The following is a 21,071-nucleotide window of genomic DNA, read 5'->3' as shown; positions in this document are numbered from 1 at the left end:
AGACTAATGTTTGCTCTGCGGGAATATAGCACTCAGTAACCTGAACGTAACCTTGCGATAAGTATTGACCAATGGGCAAGTCCAGTGGATTTCTAATCATGATCATTGGATTTTTCTCATGTCTATTCTGATTGGGTCAATTTACCACTGCATTTTCCCCCCATTTTTACTGATCATGCGTTCTTTTCTGATCATAACGATCTATTTCTGATTCCTTTTAGAAAATGGAAGACGATATCTGTTTTGTTTTGCTTTGTTTTGTTTTGCTTTGTTTTGCTTCGCTTTTTTTTGTTTTGTGTTGTTGTGTTGTCTTGTCTTGTCTTGTTTTGTTTTGTTTTGTTGCTACACAATCCCCTTTCCCCGAGATACAACACACACATCTATGTATATCATTAATTCAGCTTCTTTCACGGTCATGTTTCAGCGCCTTCTATCTTTCAGCTCACTAACTGCAGAATTGTTAACTTCATCAACCGCGCGGTCGCAAGACTAGGATACACCACGCAGGTTTTGTAAAGCCTCCTTGGGTAGATCAAATCAAAATGGCTTTGGGAAGGGGACACGTAGTAGATCAGGGTTCGAAACAGTTCAAAACACTGATGGCAGGTAAAGAATGTATCAAAATGAAGGAGCAATATTCGTCAAAGTAACACATTTTTACCATTGTGGCACATTGGATCAACACCCATGTGAAGTTCGAGGGTTGTCAGTGTCACTTTGACACGTCCATAGGATCTGGAAGCAACAGCACCGAACGTTTGCCAAGTTTTATAACACTTTGAGACCCCCCGTTAGTTAAAGACACCGTTTATCGTGTCTGTTAAGTCGCTTCTCGAAGTCGCCGCGGTACAAGGACGCTACTGTTATTCAGCGGAATAAAGTAGAACTGCAACTAAGCCGTCAACTTTGTTCTGTCGGTGCTGATTGGTCCACAGTAACCGTACATACGAAAACTCCACTGCAGAAAAACACAGACACGTACCCTTCATGACCAACCTACTAAACGAACAGACTCAGACTCACTAACAGATCTCTGACATATTGATTGTTCACTCTTTTATGCAAATGATATTTACCAAGCCAGTTCTCACTCTGCGCATGTCAGCTATAGAATTTACCCTGTTACTTAGTAACGTTATATATATATATATAGATGATAATTTTGTTTGTATTTCATAAATCCCGACGTATCCGTCTTCAACCTACCTGTTTTAAGGTAGCGTTTACCTGTGATTTTAGAATGTATTTATTGCTTGTTGAATATAGGAATGATGATGTTATTATTGTAAACCGGTAGATTGCCTAATGTCACCAGTTTTTAATTAACATTAACATGTAAAAAGCACGCAATCCGGCCTATGGCTGCGATGTGCTTTTCATATCCGATCAAAATGATCAAATAAAACCATTCATTCAACAAAAGACTGCCGAAGTGTTATACACCTCACTAAGTACTGTACTGGGTTCATTCCATAGTCCATACTATATGATATTTCAAGGATTGGTTTCCTAAAATTGTTCTTAACGAGTAGAAGTTACCATACGTTGTATGTTATACAACTATTGAGTAAGTGAGTTATTTCGTTATACAACCGCTTGCCTTGTTTGCAAGCGACCTTACGAAAGGTTCTGTACTTTAAGTCGTGTCAACAAAGTTTCTCTCTTTATCAGTAAAATCACATTCACGCCCCTCGTACCCCTACCAAATATCGCCTCTCCAATATTTGCACAAAAGGCGTTTTTAAAAACCAGTTAAGGGGTGTTCAGTTTATTGTTGGAATATACCTGCGTCGTATTTTGAACTGTAATTAAATCATAACAAGCAAATTATGAAGGGCTTCTAATTTGTATGTCTATGTAAGTTAGATTCTTATACCTTCACCGATGGAAAGGGTAAGGAAACAAAAATTATTTTCTCCACACACCCCTTTATATTTCAGATGGTATATCCCTGTCACCTCGAACTTTGTCACCTTAGTCAGAGTTCTACTCTGTTCAGTCGGTCTTTCGCAAATCACAAGTAGGGTTCTTTCCTTTAACACTTTTCACACCAAGACATGAGAAGATGATACTTCAGGTGTTCTTCCTCGTAGGGCTGCTTAGAGCAGGTATGTAACGGTCATTGTCTCAGCCCTCGCTTAAGACGCAAGCTTCATCTTAATTTGTAAAAGTTTTAGTCACCGCTGTTACTCTTTTTAGCGCTGGATAGAGACTTTATACAGCATGAATTTTGTACAACAGTTTTTTCTGTTTAACAAATGTGTATAATAGTTTCTTCAACAAATGTAGTGGGCGTTATTGTAGTCAGTAATTCTATGTTGTTGTTGAGGACTTTGTACTGTGACTTTTCAGGCTACTTTTGTGCAATGTTTTTCAAGCACTGAGTTAGTTTTACTGAATATGGTAAGATATACGACCACTGTATTGTCAGAACGTTGCATATACCGCTATAACATTCTGCTATGTGAGCGATTTTGGGGAGCGCACAATTATTTTCCATAGTCAAAACGACCTATCGATCCAAACTCGGCTGTTTAAACGTGCCATTCCATGTGACTATCTGCCTGTGCCAGGCTGGAATAAAGTACAGTTTGTACAAAGTTAATAATTATGTAAAACAAGCCCTGTATTTACCGAGAATTCTTGCCCCCTGCGCGTGAGTGGTTGCGCAAGAAGCAACATGTTTTTATCTCTGTGTGCGGCAAATTTATGCATCTGGCTAAAGGTGGGGAGGAACATTTTGTTTTTACTTTGCCAAGAAAATGGCAGCTATCAGTAGAGCAGATAATATAGTACAGACCAGGAAATGCTTGAAGTTTGGGACAGGGAGGATTTCGGACATGTAACAGGGTTACAGTGTTTCAATTTGGCATAAATACAGAAGCAGTATGTTCCAATTCTAACGCGTAATGACAAATACTGTAAATGCAGAAATGTTCGCGGCGACCGTTTCACCGCGAACATAAAACCACCGCGAACATTTTTGTCCAGTACTGTAGCAGTTTGTAACTATAGCACTGCCGCGATCTCAAAACCACCGCGAACACTCCATTTTCGCCTTAGCGCGAAATAAAAACCACGCGAACTTAAATGCATTTACAGTATTGCCTCCTCACTAGACACACGTGAACTTGCAATGTCCGATTTAGAAAAAAATTCACCTCAGAATAACTAGGAGATTCTTTGCCGCGCTACCCTCAAATAAAAGAAAGGCTCTCCATATACATCTTTCTATACTATATCTTTAAAAAAGGGGCTAACCTTTTAAAAGGACAATGCTAGTATAGGAACAAACTTATGACGACTTATAACAGCTCTCGAAACGTTTGTGTACATTCCGATTTTGTCAAGTGATGAACAAGAGACCGTAAAATTGCGACTTAAGGACCCTAACTTTGTCGGAAGAGGGGAAAATGTGACTTAATGACGCCAATTTCCCAGCAATGTCGCGAGCTATATGCGACAAAACGTGTTTATGTTATCACTTACCTAATGCAAAGAGTACCATAATCATTACATATGAGGCGCAACAAACTGTCCGCGAGGGTCATAGAGAAATGCACGAAGTGGAGCGAGGGTGGCAAATTCATTTCAACGAAAAGGAACGGACTTAGATTAGACATGGCATGGCACATGTGTTCAGTCTACAAACAACGAATACGATTCCGGCGCATGCGAATTTTTCAAAAACTTCCTGAAAGGCCAGGACATGCAGGATATACCGGTGTGATGCCGTGCTTGGTATAGTGACGTTGACAAAAAGGGAGGGAAGGAAGAGGCGTGGCTGGGAGGGGAGCGCGTAATGTGGACAGTGCGCGGTTTTATCTACAGTTTTGATCACGCTAAATGTTGTTGTATCGGCTAGATAACGGTGTCCGTTCGAAAAACATGATCTTGTGTTGTCTCAATCACGGGAATAGATACTTGCTACGGGGGCCTAATGTGGTATCAATGCCCTTGTGGTTAAGCTAGCAGGCACAGCATCGAAAGGTCAGGACGTTTGTGTCCTTGACCTTGGGAATTCGAAACGCACTCAAGACGGCTTTCTATGTGTAACGAATAAATCCCTGACTACGTTTGTCAAGTTAAAGGCGATGGAAGGAGAGAGATGGGCTTTACCTGCCAACACCGTACCCAACCCACTGTCCCTAGTGATAGGAATTCGTAAATCCAACTAAATCTCACTGGACCCGCGGCACGTGAGCGATCTCACTGCGACCGAGCTCTTAACGAATGTTATCGATAACAAACGAGTCTTTTTTACGCTTTGTTTGTTTTGTCGTTTTTCTAGTCATGATCATGCTTCCACGTTTTGCACGATATTCCCATTATGAAGTCAAGGGTATCAGAGATCCAATGTAGGACGGCAGCGAGGCCGACAGCGTGTCACGAGTCCAGTGAGATAGGGGCTTGAGGCTCGCAAGACCGGATGATGACTGAAGCCCCCCTCCCACTGGACCCGAGGCACGCTGGCGGTGTCGCTGCGTCCTAAACTGGATTTGTGTTACCCTTGACTTATAATGGGACTTGTAATGGGAATATCATTCAAAACTTACAAGTATGACCGAAAAGACAACAAAACACACAAATTAAAGCATAAAAAGATAAATTTTTTGTCGATGAAATTCGTTGAGTGCTTTGTCAATTCGTTCGTCCGCAACGACGCCGCCAGCGTGCCGCAGGTCCAGTGAGAGGGGGCTTTAGTACACTTTTTTACACATACGTTCTTGTCGTTTGTGTCCTTGTGGTAACTGTCTCAGTTCTGTCCCTATAGACTCAATAAAGGCCGTGGAACCTTTACCTAACATCTTATTTTTAGAAGGGATTGTAATGTATCACCTATGGCCACAGTTTCTGGACTGTTTAAACACTGTGTCACCTGCAGGTGTTTGCATGGTTTATGTAATACATTCCGATGAGAACTACTCCATACACATGCATACACCAGTCTTGTATCTTTTGCGGCAGGAATCACATTACAATTGTATGCATCACATGCTCATACTGTTAGTTAGTTAAAATCCTCCCACACCATAAGGTGTATAGGGCGGTGCCCATCCCCGTTTCATAGCCCTGTGCCACACTGTGGTGCAATCACTGAAGCAGGGTCTAGTCCACTGGAAGTGGAGTGTGTTTAACTTCCATACTGTTTCAGAAGTATGTACCATTTTTATAAAGTCTTTGGTATGACTCAATGCGTCTCTTGTCCAGAGGTGTCCTACCCGGGAGTTGAAGTCGGGCCTTCTAGTTCCAAGTAATTTGAACCAGATGTGGTAAGTGACAGAAGCGCAAATCACTACACCACAGGGACACCCCCGCTCTGGCTGTTGTTTAAGTCGAAATACTTTCATGATCTTTGACTCAAGGGATGACCAAGCAAAAATGACTAGCCAGATAGCGTTAGCCTTTTCCCTAATCAGGCAATTAGTTATTCATCGACACGTACAGTCCGTTAAATGCTTTCCCGATTTCCACAAATATGTTTTTATATTTTAAGATTTGTGAAGTGTACACTTGTTTTGTTGAACAGTGCTGCATTTTACATAAAAGGTAATCCTCAGTCATTGTGTGATTGCTGAAAGAAACGAGAGCCGCTATTACTCAACTTTCGAAATTCTGTCCAGGCCGTCTGAATTTATAACCTATTGTTTAACGTCACAATAAAGCTGGTATTTACCAACTAAGGGTTGTGTAAGATTAAAGGTCGCGTTACAACATGAAGTGTCCCGTGTACTGATTTACTACCACTCACCTTTTTAAACAAAGCGTTATGCAAGCAAACTGTGGCTAGTACAACATGTCACGGTCTTGAATATGACCGAAACAATCAATACAATACATGTTTTTAAACCCGTAAGCTGTCTAAGCTGTATTCTCATTGGCTAAAGATTAAACGACGGTGTGTTTTTCGTCACTGGCGAAAAAAATGCAAATTGGCGGATGTTAATTAAGTCTTTGTCAAACCACAAACATTTGTCTCTTAAAAACACACGAAGCCTAGACGAAAACATGTACAAAGTGTCAATTTCTGATGCCTGAGGTTCTACATCCATGGCATATTTGAAGAAGAAAGTCGTATTGAAGACTGGAAGGAAAGAAGGATGTATGGTTGGTTACATATACATTTGATGTCACACCCGTTAAAGCCTATCTCTCTTATTTGATGCGAACACAGATACAATCTGTGAGGTGTGTACACAGTGTAGCACTTTGTTGCAAATAGCGACGCCAATACTGTAAATGCATTAAAGTTCGCGTGGTTTTTATTTCGCACTAAGGTGAAAATGGAGTGTTTGCGGTGGTTTAAGCTTGCGGCAGCGCTATAGTCACACACTGCTGCAGTATTGGATAAAAATGTTTGCGGTGGTTTAAGTTCGATCGCGGTAAAACGTCGCCGCGAAAACTGTGAGCATAAAACAACCGCGAACATTTCTGCATTTACAGTAAAGCGAACAAAGTGCACCATTGTTTTACCAAACTACGCCTTTTCTTCTTTTCATTACGTCAATGAAGGTTTGACAGCCACTAATAGTGAGATACGCAAGATTGCGTATGGTTTTCCTCATTAACCGAATCACATGTTTCAAACGTTTTGATTTTATTTGGAAGAAATTGTGACGAAAAGCTCTAAAGTCCAGAGGGGGGGAGTTATTTTCCAATAGATGATAATTTTAGGAAGTGAAAATGAATACTTTTTACAGTATACGATATAAAGTACCCACTAGTCCCGGCGCATCAAAAAGCATTGAGTATTTTCCCGAATTCCCCCGGTGACCCTCTATTTTCTGATTAATTAAATTAAACAACCTCAGCCTATAGCGTATTACAATGTGCCTGACAAGGCCTGACAAAAGTTAAATTACAAAAAGAATGTCAGGGGGGTTAAGAAAAACTCGTATTGCTTTGTGTTCTTTTCTATCTTATCTACAATTGGCCTTCTTATTGTGCTTAACCACCCTCATCTGTGCCAAAAAATATTCACGGTTAAAGATGTATGTTTACACATAGGGAATACATGGGTAGGGTCTGCAAGGGTTTAGCGAGTATCATATTGTTTGAAAAAACACACCTTGTGTAATTCACCACTAGCAGAATTCTGTAAAAAGTCGGCTGACTATGTATTCATTGATACATAATCTAGTGGAAAATAACACCGCCCTCTCGAGTTTAGGACTCCTTTAAAATCTGCATAGTACGGACTCTAACTCAGTAAAATAAATCTGCCCACAGCTGTCGCTCAGAACGCATGTCCTGACGGATGGCTAACCTATCAGCAGTCCTGTTACAAAGTCTTCAGCGACCCGAAAGACTGGAACGAAGCGAGAACGGCTTGTAACGCATTCACAGCGGACCTTGTCATTCTCACCACTGCAGCGGAACAGGTGGGTCAAAAGCGACATCTAGCATTTTAGGTGCGCAAGACACCATTGCAAATGACGAGTTCGTCGATCCTCAAGTTTCAATATCAATTAAAACCGCATCACAACAGCGTCGTAATTTAATCATAACGAATTCTAAAACGGTCTTTAAACGTAGCCAATTCTTCAGGCTGAAAGCATAGATGTCACTGTATAAAATTCTTTTCCGTACTATTTTTGGCGACGCTTCAGGGGCGAGCCAAATTTTTACTATATTGTGTGCAGATTGCAAGAATTCTAGGAATTGTACAGGAATGTGAAAGTCCATGGGACGATAACTCAAGAATGCCTGGATGTATTGTCTTCATATTTTGTAGGTGGGTAGGACTGTGGAGGACCTTGTATTGATTGGATTTTAGGCCCCCTAGCGACTTTCTATGGTACTACAGGGGAACTTTCACTTTTCAAATGTCGTCTTCTGAACATGCTATAGTCATGATTTTTAAGTGGTGGATAGCTCTTTGTTAGGAAAATATGTCCTGTAGATTTGGACCCCTAGGGGCCTTTTTTTTTAACTGTAGGAGCTGATTTTGACTCAAACTTTGAAAGAGAATAACGCAAGAAGGGGATGACGGATCATCATAATTTTTGGTGTGTAGATAGCTTAAGTGATGATTTGCATAATCATATGCCAATTATGCAAATCAATATCTGATTTGCATAATTAATGAGGACAGTTAATAAGTCAGCTGCATTCTATCATTATAGGACTCACAAACACATGACATATGTAACTGATAAATATCGATAGATATCAATTATGCAAATTGATACGTAATTTGCATAATTAATGACAAAATACTATACTAGTAAATCCATAGTGGTAAATGATGGGGATTTCATTTTTGCACCATTTGGAAGTTAAATAAATATGGCCACTATTAGACACAAATCTTGCATAGAGGGCCTCATTTACATAATTTATGAGGAAATGGTACGATATCTTTGTTTGTGAAGACAAGATCTTCATACTTAAGACAACGTGTGTTATTTTGGTAGAGAAGGTGATCGACTGATATGAATTATGCGAGGTCCTTATTTGCATGTGGGCTAAAAACGAAAACGTTAACAGAGACCACCGTCGCCATGGCAACATCTTTTTATGTTGCCAATCTTGTTTCAATTCATTCTCAGTAAGTTTGTTAGTAAGAAGTTGGTAAGATAGTGCGACAAAGCCTACTGGTTGATTGCTTTGTCCCGCGTATGCAAATAAGCTTTATGTAAATATTGTACTAATCCCTTAACTTCTTTCTCTTGCAGCAATGGATGTCCCAACAGTTACCCAACGATGGGGGCCAGTATTGGATCGGTCTGCACGACATACTGGGAGAGACGACCTTCGTGTGGGCGGACGGCACACCCTTCAACACAGCAATCAAGTAAGGCAGCAGAAATCTTACATTTAGTGTAGGAATATACGATGAATAGGCCGAGCAAAGTGCACTGAAACATTTTGTCTAGTAAGCGTTATCTTTGGACTATTCCATTCTATTAGAGGGATGTCTTGCCTTTGTCCAGTTATCATTTACATGTACAGGAATGGAGGTGGCATATTTAGGAGGAGTATGTAAAACTCTATTTCTTCATTAACTTTCTCCCTTTTTCAGTACAAATATTTGTTTTGTAATAAGAAAAATTAATAATTATTGTGTTCTGTTTGTCTAGTATGTGGAATGATGGTGAGCCCAACAATGCTCATTCTACTGGCGAGGACTGTGTGGAAATGTTTGTGCGGTCAAACGTCGGCAAGTGGAACGATTTGGCGTGCACGACTGCGAAGCCTTACGTCTGCGAGCGATTTTCTGGTGGGTAAATGTTTCTAAATACAATACATTCTACATCAACTTCGATACTTATTGTATAACGTTAATGAAAGTTTTGAAAGTTTATTGCAAATTCTTGCCCGTAGGCTGTACATGTAACACGGAGTGGACGGACAGAAAATGATGAACATTATGTAACATATGACTACTCTAGTCTTAGCTACTGACACTAAGTTCTAACTTATTGGGTTTGATAATTAACTTGCTTAAAGAAATGAGTGATAACAATTCATTGCACTAAGTGATAGACATGTAAATAAAGATTAATCATTTCCCACACAAGTTCAATTTCTTATTCATCCACTATCCAATTCAGTCATTCATTTAATCATTCATTTAATCATTCATTCATTCAATCACTCTCTCATTCACTCATTCATTCATTCCGTTGCTCTGTTGTTCCCCAATACAGGGCTTGTGGACGCCTGTGACACGGCAAATGGCTGGGAGCTGTACAACGACCGCTGCTACAAGTTCAGCGGAAGTCAGAAGGAGACCTGGCTCGACGCTCAGTCCATCTGCCGCTCGTACGGCGGCGACCTGGTCTCCATCATCGACGACGCGGAGAACAACTTTGTCATGTCCAAAGCACTTACAATTCAGGAAGCTATATATATCGGCCTCTCGGACACAGTAAGTATTTCTAGACTCTTTTAAAAAGTCAAAACACTGTGTTGTGTTGTGTTGGAAAAACACTCACACTTACTATCTGGGGTATTTTGAAAATCTTATCCAGTTGCTTGATGAGTAATTATTTTTGGCGTATCTTATTACCTGGATGTCTAACCTTCATCAACGTACCTGGGTTATTGTCTGAAGTTCCCATCTCGCGAGGGTTGGACATGCTTGCACATAAATGTCACAGACCATCAGATGCCTCTGTTTTGCTGGTAAACAGGTTGAGTCTTCCCTTATCTTATCAATCCTATGATAAAATGATCTCTTACATGGTCCTGCGTGTGGAATTTGTCCTTCCTCAGTCAATGTGGTGAGTTTCCTCAGAGCCATTTCTCAGGGAATCTGTCATTAGACCGACTTACATTGAACTGTAATGTATTTAGACCAATTTACATTGAATTGTAATGTCCCACCTCAATAAGAGGGGGAATAATATAGGGTTAATGACCCGCCCTGAGGCCTATACGGTGTGATAAGGCATGGTCGTTCCTATAACCACCGAACACTTTATTCGGTGGTTATAGGAACGACCATGCCTTATCACACCGTATAGGCCTCAGGGCGGGTCATTAACGTTATTATCATATAGCCATTGTCCATATAGTGGTTAGTATGTAACGTTACCTTGTGTTGTATTTAATTTGTGTAGTATTTGTCTTAACATGAAATATAGAAACAAAACCCCCTGTCATTTGATAGTAACGTTCGAACACCGGGTCCGTACGAAGTTTACAGAAGATTACAGACCCGCAAATGGAGCCTTCTGATCGGTCGACGATATCTACCTATATGATACTTGACAATAAACCATGCAGTGAGTAATATACTGTGATCATGATGGCAGAACATACAACACCTGTCCTGACCTGTCCTTGTGCCCACAGGCCTCTCCGAACCAAGTGCAGTGGAGTGGAGGCGGCCCACCTGCCAGCTTCACCAACTGGGGTCCCAACGTCCAAGGATCAGATGGAAAGTAAGCAACTTAACATTTCTTCCAAAGATAGTAACTGGACTGTCTAATCTTTTTTGGAGTGAATATGCATGCCATTCACTTAGATTTATTTGAGTTTTCAATACAGAATATTAGTACTATCATAATGATAGTCACATTTCTTTACTATCACTGAAGTCATATACATTAAGTATTTTATGGTAATCAATTATTACTAGATACGAATTCAAGCATCATCTATATTTTTTCAAAAGAGATTCTGTGTTTGTAACCATTTCCATCAGATTTGTGTCACTCTTATAGGAGATACTGTAACAGTTCACAGTTTTCAAATCATTTCTTTTGATGTAGGTTATGCGCAAAATTAGCAAACTGCTGTTCTCACAAGTGTATGACTGAACGTTTTGACATTTTTCCTGTTAGCTGGGCCTTTCCAGGAGCTGTGTGCGTCCAGTTGTATCCCAATGGAGGGAAATGGGGACCAATCCGTTGCAGAAATGAGAAAGCTTTCTTGTGTGAAAAGGGGAAGCAACGTAAGTTCAAATAAAGAATCCATATCGTACAATCACATTTGATAACAGTCGTCTTCGGCAATGAAGGACTACCAAGATTTAATTATAACAGTAAGCTTCGCAGGCACTTTACTTATTACCGGTACTCTGTGTCTGTTTACTCACTGTAAGTCGATCCTGGTAGTTTGATCCAAGCTGTCAATCAAAATTAGCAGTCAACTAATGAGAAGGTGGTAGCTGTATCATATGTATGTCTGTGAAATTTGTATTTCCTAATATATTTTAATCAGGGCTGTCTCTAGCTTCGAATTTTTTTCCGTCCTACTCATTGTTTGCGAGCTGATGTTTTTTTTTATTTTTGTTGTTAAATTCATCATTTTAAGCTTCCAAAGATACATTTTCATCAATTTCATGTCATGAAGTTCAGATTTTGAGATGAACAGGGTGAATTTCTTTCCGTCCTAACAAGTAAATTTCCATCCCGGGACGGAGGGAGGGGTCCTGGAGATAGCCCTGGTTTTAATGGAGGCAGGTTGGGTCATAAGATTACTTTATCCCGGACCTTTTGTATGTACTGATTCATTGTTTACCTGTACACTAGGGTCATGTCCTGCTGGATGGCGCAATTACAATGGCTACTGCTACCAGTTCAACATCAACCCCAAAATGACATGGCCGGATGCCAGGCACTACTGTGAGAGTCATGGTGCCATGCTGTTAACTATCCACAGGTATGGAACAGTTTGCACAGTCTTGAATATAACATGTCAGTCCAAGTAATTATTATGCGTAGTAGCTAAACCTTAATGCACATGAATATTCAGGACCATCCATGGTATTTGAAATAACAAAACTTTGTAATACATGTATGAAAGATTTTGTACATATTTTTGAATCCAATCCAATTTGCAAACAATATCATCATTACTCTCATTTGACCATCATTTTGCTGTCTTCTTCTTGAAAATGCGTTGTTCATAATTATTTGACTTTTCATAAAATTCTTGACACAATATACTTAAGAACAATGTATGCCTATGATTGTCCATCCTATTGATATAACATATTATGACATAAATTTCTACATCATCATAGTTTTAATACTTATCATATATGAGATTTTACATGCTTTTATTTTTCTACAGCCAAGATGAGCAGAACTTTGTCCAGACCCTGTTTCCCACCGTGCTTGCTGGGGGAATACAGGACTTGTGGCTGGGAATTTCTGGTAAAACAACTGTCACACATTTACTATATATGAATTTAGGTAATACTTAAATCATAGGACCATACTGATTTGATGGTTCTCAGATCAGAAAAAAATGCTTTACTTAGATTTCAAATCAATACAAAACCTGAGGACTGAGGTTTATGCCTTGGTGCACTCAGTTTTATGGGGTGAATACAGTCATATTTGAAGTTTTCCTCTTAGGCCTCTGCTTTTATGATGTTCGCCTGCTAACTTTTCACCTTAAAATGTCCGAATATGAAGGAAATAAATTTCTGTGGCTTGATGTAATGGATTATGCCCAAAGTCACTTAATGCTCTAAGTACACATTTTCATGTCCATAAAATGTTTCATCTCAATGTTCGGTTCTTTCTTTTTTTCTTTCTTTAACACAGACGTGGCAGATGATGGACATTTTGACTGGGTAGATGGCAGTAACGAGACGTATTCCAACTGGTTCCCAAACAACCCCACAGACACAACAGGCAGCTGGGATTGCAGTAGGTTATATACTGGTGAGTGTCTTGTCTTCTCTTTGTATCAATGAACCTGTTAAGCCCCTGTCAGTCTAGGGGTGGATACCGGTTCGCTGGACCTGATTCGGAACTTTATAACATTCAAGAACCGAGTCCAAAAAAACTGAAAGCCTAAAACCTGAATAAAAAAAAACTGAACAAAGTACAAATATATGTTTCTATTTTGTTTGATAAAAAGTGTTTTGAGTCTCCCCTCTGACAAAAAAAGGCATTTAAAATAAGTGCAACATTCAAATATCAAACACTGGTTTGTCTTGAAAGTCTTCTCGCCAAGAAACGTTTATAGTCGTGCGTGTCAGTATTAATTCTCTATGCTTAATATTGGCCTAATAAAACAAAACATCATCTGGGCAGGATCAGGTCCAGGTTCAGGTCCGGACCTGAACCTAAATCTCTGGACCTAAACTTGGACTTGGACCTTATTAAGCCAAACCGGTATCCACCCCTACCTGTCACCCATACCCGACAAGACTAAGTTGAAGGGCACCCAACCTTCTCCAGACCATGGTTGGTAGCTAATCGTGTGCAAGGTCATCTCTGGTTGGGAGTTTGACAGCGAGGTTGCCCACTAGTCTAGACCTGTAGTGAAAACGAAAAATCGAAGTCGGCAGAGTCATATTCTGCTTGGATGTGATCAGAGGAGCAACAACACATGTACTTGCCCATTGGAGTATGAATTCGAATATCAAATTGTATTTGGAAAGGGCTTTTCCAACATTATGTAGTGTTAGAATGGTTAAAGAACTGACTTATGGTTGCTAAAGTCCTTTTGTTGTGTCAATAAAGTTTTCTAAGTGTAGTAGTATCGATGACTACTTAGACTTGTGGTCATTATGATATCATACAGGTTGATGCATACGTTGATGAAAGTTAGACATCCAGGTAGTAACATATGCCAAAAATAGTTACTCAAGCAACTGGATAAAATTTTGAAACAGTCAAACGTTTCAGAAAGCATCTACTGTCTTTCGTCAGTAACTTGGTTGATGCATGCCTGAGTTATGTAGTACTACAGATTGGAAAACAGGACTTGGAAAGGTTTGAAGTTATTAACGTTGTTGTCTGTACGTAACGACTGTAGGATCTGACCAGGGACAGTGGGAGACTGCCAGTTGTTTCAACATGCACGGCTTCACCTGTAAAATCCCTGATGGCGAAACCCTCCTCTCTGGCAGTGAGTACAATTTATTTTTGTGCAGGGCACATTCTACAGCTATATATGTATAATCTACTTTTAGGTCAATCAAAATAATCTATCTTTATTTCTCAAGAAGGAAAATGTCTGGAAAGTATAAAGAAATGTGTTAAAATTTTATACTTCTATCTTTTTTTGATTTTATGGCATAATATGGTTCTACTGCACATTCTACTGCATATTGTACAGATGATGATGAAGATGATGATGTACTGCCCGCTGCAAATTTAATGAAACCCTCACTCTGTTTCAATTTCAAGATAGTTTAACTTGCTGGCACTAAGAGAAAATAAGATAAAGATTTTATGGCATAATATGGTTCTACTGCATATTCTACTGCATATTGTACAGATGATGATGAAGATGATGATGATGTACTGCCCGCTGCAAATTTAATGAAACCCTCACTCTGTTTCAATTTCAAGATAGTTTAACTGGCTTGCACTACGGAAAAATAATATAAAAGTTGCAAAAGCTGCTTTTGACATGAAAATAAGCTTTTAAAGAGGAGCAGTAAATCAAATTGATTTCTTGCCTTTATGAAAAATCCAACATGAAAATAAACATGGTTTCTGAAGAATGAAAAAAATAACAGAAAACACACAATCATCCAGACAATTGAAAATTTGGAAGTAAGACTTAACAAAAGTCAACTTTTCATCCTTGGTATAACAGGCTGTTATGAACCAATGGGAATGGAGTCTGGGTCCATACCGGACGAAAGTATCACGGCCTCTTCTGAGTATGACGCGAATCACGGTGCTCGAAGAGCGAGACTCAACTCACAAAATGGAGTTGGTGGCGGCATTGGATCTTGGTCTTCTCGAACTAACGACCAGAATCAGTGGCTACAGGTCCGTAATAAAATCACACTTTTTGCCTTCATATGCAAATAGGTTGTTATCAACCAATGGGAATGGAATCAGGGTACATACCGAATGAAAGCATCACGGCTTCGTCAACGTCTGACCCGTCGCTGGCAGCTTGGAGAGGGAGACTGAACACACAGGATGGTGTAGGGGGTGGCCTTGGGTCCTGGTCTGCTCAAACAGATGACCAGAATCAATGGTTACAGGTACCAGCAAGGAAACACCTGTAGAAGTAGTTCCTCCATCCTCCTTCGTCTTGGAAGACCCCCTCCTCCTAGTTCTGTCTAGTCTGCATGCCCATGCTATGTGTTGTTGTTGCCTCTTGAATGAGAGATTATTACCATGTTTACTGAAGAAGTATGCATGCATTAGACTCAATGATCATGAATCAGACTTTGTGTATTCATATCAGTCCACGCTGACTTGATCATATGGATGTGCATCAATTTGTCTGTTTCTCCCCAAAAGGAAAGAATTTATTGTTTGGTATAACATTGCCATATTCTGTGTGTTCACTTAGATTTCATATTGAAGGCAATGTTTTTTTGCCCACCTTTATTTTCTTTGCATGCTCGCATCAGTTTTGAGGATGCCATCTCTCTCTCTCTCTCGTCTTTTTTGTAGCAAAATTTTGTACGACTGGGTGCCCTTCCTAACGCCAACCTAAACCCTACTACTGGGCGTAGGGCATGGGAAATATGTGTGAAGTGCCTTTCAAAAGGGCACAAGGTCTGGGTGCATGTCCGGACATGTCTTGGTACTCCGCTGGGGATTGAACCTGGGTCTCATTGGTTCATAGCCGGATGCTCTGCCACTATGCCACACAGACGCCATCCATTTAAGCAAATCGGTGTGGTCTAAGTTTGAAAGTCGTCACCACCATAACGGTTATTTTGTGATTGACAGGTTGACCTAGGTCGGATGAGTACCATCAGTGGGGTCATCACCCAGGGACGGAATGGTTACACCGGACAGGGAGGCGGACAGTGGGTCACTTCATACAAACTGCGAATTAGCAGCGATGGCCAGACCTTCACTACAATCATGGACACAACTACCATGCAGGAGAAGGTATACATATAATTCATCTGAAACTGAAACTTCAGCAGACGCATCTGTATCTGTATAGCTAGCATAACTGCTCCTAAAGCTTGGCATTGTATAACATTACAGATGTACCAGCTTCTAAAGTAGAATCATGTTTAACAATCAAGGATGGCATTTGCTATCATCAGTAAGTGAGTGAATATTTGAATGTACTTTTCCATTGCTTTTATCATTTCTATATTGAATGTTTCCCCTTTTTTGGCTAATATCCCTCAATATCGGTTCATGCATTTTTCTAAATGTTTGCTTTAATACAACCATGTTACCAGATTTTTGCGGCTAACAACGACAGAGATACAGAAGTGACAAACCTCCTGGACGCTCCGGTTGTCACGCGGTATGTGCGCTTCTGGCCGCAGACGTGGACAAACCACATCAGTATGAGGGCAGAAATCCTAGGATGCGACAACAGTGGACGTAAGAATGTCTCTATGTTCACCAGCACAGCATAGTAGTAGTATCCAGTATTAGATTATACTGCTGTGGGGTTCCCTGACGCAGGGGTAGGCAGCAGTCTTCACACAGCGCTTCCAAGCGGCTCTGTCCAGTGGGTCCACGTTGGTGAGGCCTCACCCTTTAATGTCCTTCTTTACGCACTCAATCCAAGATTTCTTTGGTCTACCGCGACCTCTGTTGCCCGGTAACTGCAGTTTTGTGATAGTGTTGGTGCAGCCACTAGCTCTTTCCATGTGTCCGTACCACCGGAGACCACGTGACCGCAGCACTGAGGAGATGTCTGCAACACCTAGTTAAGAATTTAGACAAGCAGATGGTGTCTCATCCTGGGGGTTGGCACCACAGCATGTAGTACAGTATACAGTAATGCTTTAGATGATATCTGCAAGTATAAATGTTGTGTTTGGAATGGACCAGGATCGGTAAAAGTGTAATTATTGCAACTTAATATTTTGTCTTTGATATCCATCTGCAATTGCTTCTGTTGAATGATTCGTCCTACAGCTAAATTGATTTTTATGTGATTTAGAAGTTCATATTGACTTTACTGTGTAAACATAGCTTTTGATAACCTAGTATGAGATGAAACATCTACAAAAGGGTTTGAGTCACAGAATAATTTTTGTTTTGATTCTAATTATCCTAGAATTTATGAGATGCCCAGATCGATGGTCGCTGTTCCAAGGCAACTGCTACTATTTTGAGAAACAAGAGGCCACCTGGAATGATGCGGATGCCTTCTGTAGACAACAAGGCGCTAATCTTGCCAGTATCACTTCAGGAGCTGAGCAGAGCTACATCCGCTGTAAGCTTCCCTTGTTTTTCTTCTAGTCTTGAACATGGCCTGTAGGCATGATAATGAAACTTGACATTTGTAGTCAATTACAGAGCTAAAGTAATTTGGTATTGGAGCAATCATAATGCCAAGGAATCAGTCTGCTCTTTTCCATTGTCCTTGGTGCTGAATTCCTGGGCCTCTGTATCCACTTTTTTTCAGATTAGAAGCTGTACATAGTTATATCTGCTGTTAGCCTCTAAATGTGACAATGACTTTGATTTTCAAACACAGTCTCCGAAATGTGTTAGTAACTTTTGGGATGTAATATTAGGACCCCTTAAAACTCATGATGAAAAGAAATCTGTGTGGGAAATGATAAATAAAAGACAGGAACTTTCCGTTTTGTCATGACCTTGGTGCTGACTTCGTGGTTCATGCATCCAAGAGCTCTGACTTGCTAATTCTGTTAAAGCACAGTTTTGGGTCCAAACGGGCCATCCCAAGTTGCGACTGCTCTATTTGGACAAAACGTTAGTTAGAAAACAGCATGCATGAGAGGTTTGAAAGATATGTAGATGTTTGACATGTTTGTTTGTTTTTTATTTATTTGAGTTGAATGTAGATTTGCTGCCATGGAATGGGTATGTCATAATCATGTTGGAATACGTGTGTTTATATTTACTTGTTTCCCTTCAGCTCACATGAACACACAACAATTCATAGGTTTTACGGACAGGGACGTTGAGGGAACGTTTACTTGGACTGACGGCTCTCTTATTGTAAGTAAAGTACAACACCAACAATCTAATTATCCATCACCATTCACATCAAATTTTATCCATCTCTGAAACAATGTATTTCTGAAGGTTTTATGTCTTGTAGATTCATGTAACAATCCTCTTCAGACATCGAGTAGTTTCCCCCCTCCTTTTAAATATCTCTGGCTTTGTCATGAAGATTTGCTATTTGATAGATTTGCGTACTGTACGGTACTATTTTCTTCAGACGTTTCTCAACTGGAATCCCAATGAACCTAACAATGCTGGAGAGGAGGACTGTACTGTGCTGCTCGTGCCGAGTGGGAAGTGGAATGACGTCCCCTGTGACGGAAATGCCCGTCGTGACTACACCTGCAAGAAACCAGCTGGTGAGTTTATCCTTCAGTCTGCTTGGGTAGCCATTTGGAACCAAATTTGATAATGTGGTTAGGCAGCAGGGAGAACTGATGATTTTCCTTAGAATACCCCACTTAAAGAAATAATGATGTTATGAAAACAGTGTAGGAAATGTTAAATGAAGGCAAGAACTGTTTTGGCCTGTCCTTGGTGCTGAATTTGTAGTTCCCTGCATCCAAGTTTGTCAGCTTATGGTATAACTTGCTAATAGTGATTTGTATCAAAATGGGTATGTGCAATTCAGAATGTTCTATTTAGATGAAATAGTAGCAACAGTTAAAGAAAAACATGCATAAAATTTGGAAAAAGATGTAACTGCTACATCCACCCCACACCTTGATACAAACAATAAGATTCTGTCATCATATATTAGGGCACTTGTGGCAAATTGAATTTGAAAGTTTATTGTAACAAACTTTCTTTCTGTCTACAGAAATTGGAGCACCACCAGTAATTCCAACAACAATCGGTAAGTTGTGTTAAAACTCTGACTAGTGTTTATCACAGTAATTGTTTTATTTTCAGTAATTGTTTTATTTTTTGTGTTTATTGTCCTTTTTTATCCTACATCTTGTGTTTGAAAAAAATAGAAACAAGTCGCATTCATTCATTCACTCAGTCATCATATACTGGATTAAAAAAATAAACAGTTTGCAAACAGTTATAAATCAGTATAAACTGATTGTTAACTTGAAGTGTCATTGAATCAGTCAAAACACCAAATCATAATCATAATTGCGCAACTTAACGGTTACTCAAGCAACTGGATAAAATTTGGAAACGGTCAGATGTTTCAGACAACATCCACTGAGTAACTGTTACCTTGTATATCTTATACATGTATACCAGGATGTTTAACCTACATAGACACAGTCATAATTGTTCAGATGTTGAACTGTGACCCCCTCTCCCAGGCTGGACCAGTGGAAAGTGCCCCCCTGGATGGGACGAGGACCCCATGAGTGACTACTGTTACCAGGTTAACGTGGCATCCTTCCGCACCTGGCACCACGCCAGGGAGAACTGTCAGAACAAAGGCGGGGACCTTGCCAGTATCACCACCCCACAGGAACAGGCATACCTCAACGGTGAGAAGTAGTGCTGCGTACCGGTATTGTGTACTGTGTACCGGTACTGTACCGTAAAAATTGATTCGGTACAGGTCTAAATTACTGGATCATGAAGTACTGGTACTGTATCGATATGAATTTACACCAAGTATATGCGTATTTTGTGACTGATCTACTGACCTCATGCAACACCAAACCAAAGTGACACCTTGGAACAGCGTACCTAATATGCAACAGATTATTCAGGCAGGCCGGAAGTTTTTGATAGCAAGGCCAAGGGAGTTTGGCGGTAGGAAACATAGTTATGTTCTTTGAATAAAGATTCTGACAAGTTGAAAACAGTTAATCAAGAAGTTCAGAAAAACACATGTCAATTTTTCAAATTGTTCAGGTACAGGTACAGGTCCGGACCTGTACCTAAACCTCTGTACCCGTACCTGTGCCTGGTGTTACGTTTACCTACGCAGCACTAGTGAGAAGGCAGCTGACATGTTCCACTTTAGTTGTGCCATTTGTAGATGGATAAAAGATTAGACAAATGGTTCTATTCCCACATGTTGTTTAAGTGCTGACATGTACATGTATGATAAAAGCAAAACATATTTTGACAACGAATGCATCTCCAGCATTTAGAATAAATGTGATTTAACCTACATTAACATTAATCTGCCGGGTTACATAAATCCGCCACTTTTAAAAACGGTGGGTTTGAGAGATCTTTCACGCAGCACTCCCAGGTATGTACAGTCAATACAAGAGTGCATTATACTGGGGGGAGTTGGGTTGGAGATCTGTTTGGACATATCTTTTCAGGGTGTTGGAATTATGTAGCCTGGTGGAAGTTTGTTAGTTAGTATATGTCTTATAAAAATGATGAGTTGTCACAAGATAGCTAATATTACTGAGTAATGTTGATGTTACTTTTTTACGCAAACTAGTACTGTCAGATAAATGTTCGAAGGTTGTTTACGCAAAAAATAGTTACTCAAGCAAGATTTTGAAACAGTCAGACGTTTTGGCGTATCTTACTACCTGGATGTCTAACCTTCATCAACGTCGAATGTTGTTTGTTTGTTTGTTCATTTATTTGTTTATTCATTCATTCTTTCTGTATTTTCAGGGCGTTTGAGTGGAGTGAATGGTGTGACGGGTGTGTGGATCGGTGCTCACGACAGAGGCACAGAGGGAGGCTGGGAGTGGAGTGATGGACAGCCGTTCACATACCTCAACTGGGGAGGAGGTAAAGTGAACATAGTCACGAGCTATCTGTAAA

The 21,071-nt window shown here is 40.1% G+C and overlaps 1 protein-coding gene across 1 annotated transcript; it reads left to right on the top strand.

Annotated features, from left to right (window-relative positions):
* Positions 1-1,983: 1,983 nt before the first annotated feature.
* LOC136448740 (C-type mannose receptor 2-like) lies at positions 1,984-21,070 on the top strand. The gene is made up of 20 exons (XM_066448385.1): positions 1,984-2,108; positions 7,231-7,382; positions 8,679-8,797; positions 9,084-9,223; positions 9,654-9,874; positions 10,804-10,892; positions 11,295-11,404; positions 11,985-12,114; positions 12,529-12,611; positions 13,008-13,127; positions 14,230-14,322; positions 15,019-15,197; positions 16,119-16,283; positions 16,589-16,736; positions 17,422-17,580; positions 18,250-18,332; positions 18,559-18,700; positions 19,162-19,197; positions 19,643-19,816; positions 20,919-21,070. The coding sequence occupies exons 1-20, from the start codon at positions 2,066-2,068 to the stop codon at positions 21,068-21,070; spliced, it is 2,538 nt and encodes an 845-aa protein (XP_066304482.1). The 5' UTR covers positions 1,984-2,065.
* The last annotated feature ends 1 nt before the right edge of the window (position 21,071 follows it).

Source organism: Branchiostoma lanceolatum, chromosome 14 (genome assembly GCF_035083965.1).
Source record: "Branchiostoma lanceolatum isolate klBraLanc5 chromosome 14, klBraLanc5.hap2, whole genome shotgun sequence".
Classification (NCBI taxonomy): domain Eukaryota; kingdom Metazoa; phylum Chordata; class Leptocardii; order Amphioxiformes; family Branchiostomatidae; genus Branchiostoma; species Branchiostoma lanceolatum.
The sequence above is the reverse complement of the archived record's forward strand: the minus strand, read 5'-3'. Positions and strand labels throughout refer to the sequence as shown.

Bases quoted from the DNA above. Each gene is read 5' to 3' on its own strand.
- LOC136448740 (XM_066448385.1), top strand. From the start codon at position 2,066: ATGATACTTCAGGTGTTCTTCCTCGTAGGGCTGCTTAGAGCAG. The intron at 9,875-10,803 runs GTAAGTATTTCT...TTGTGCCCACAG, and splicing joins ATATCGGCCTCTCGGACACA to GCCTCTCCGAACCAAGTGCA. The intron at 16,737-17,421 runs GTAAGAATGTCT...TAATTATCCTAG, and splicing joins AGGATGCGACAACAGTGGAC to AATTTATGAGATGCCCAGAT.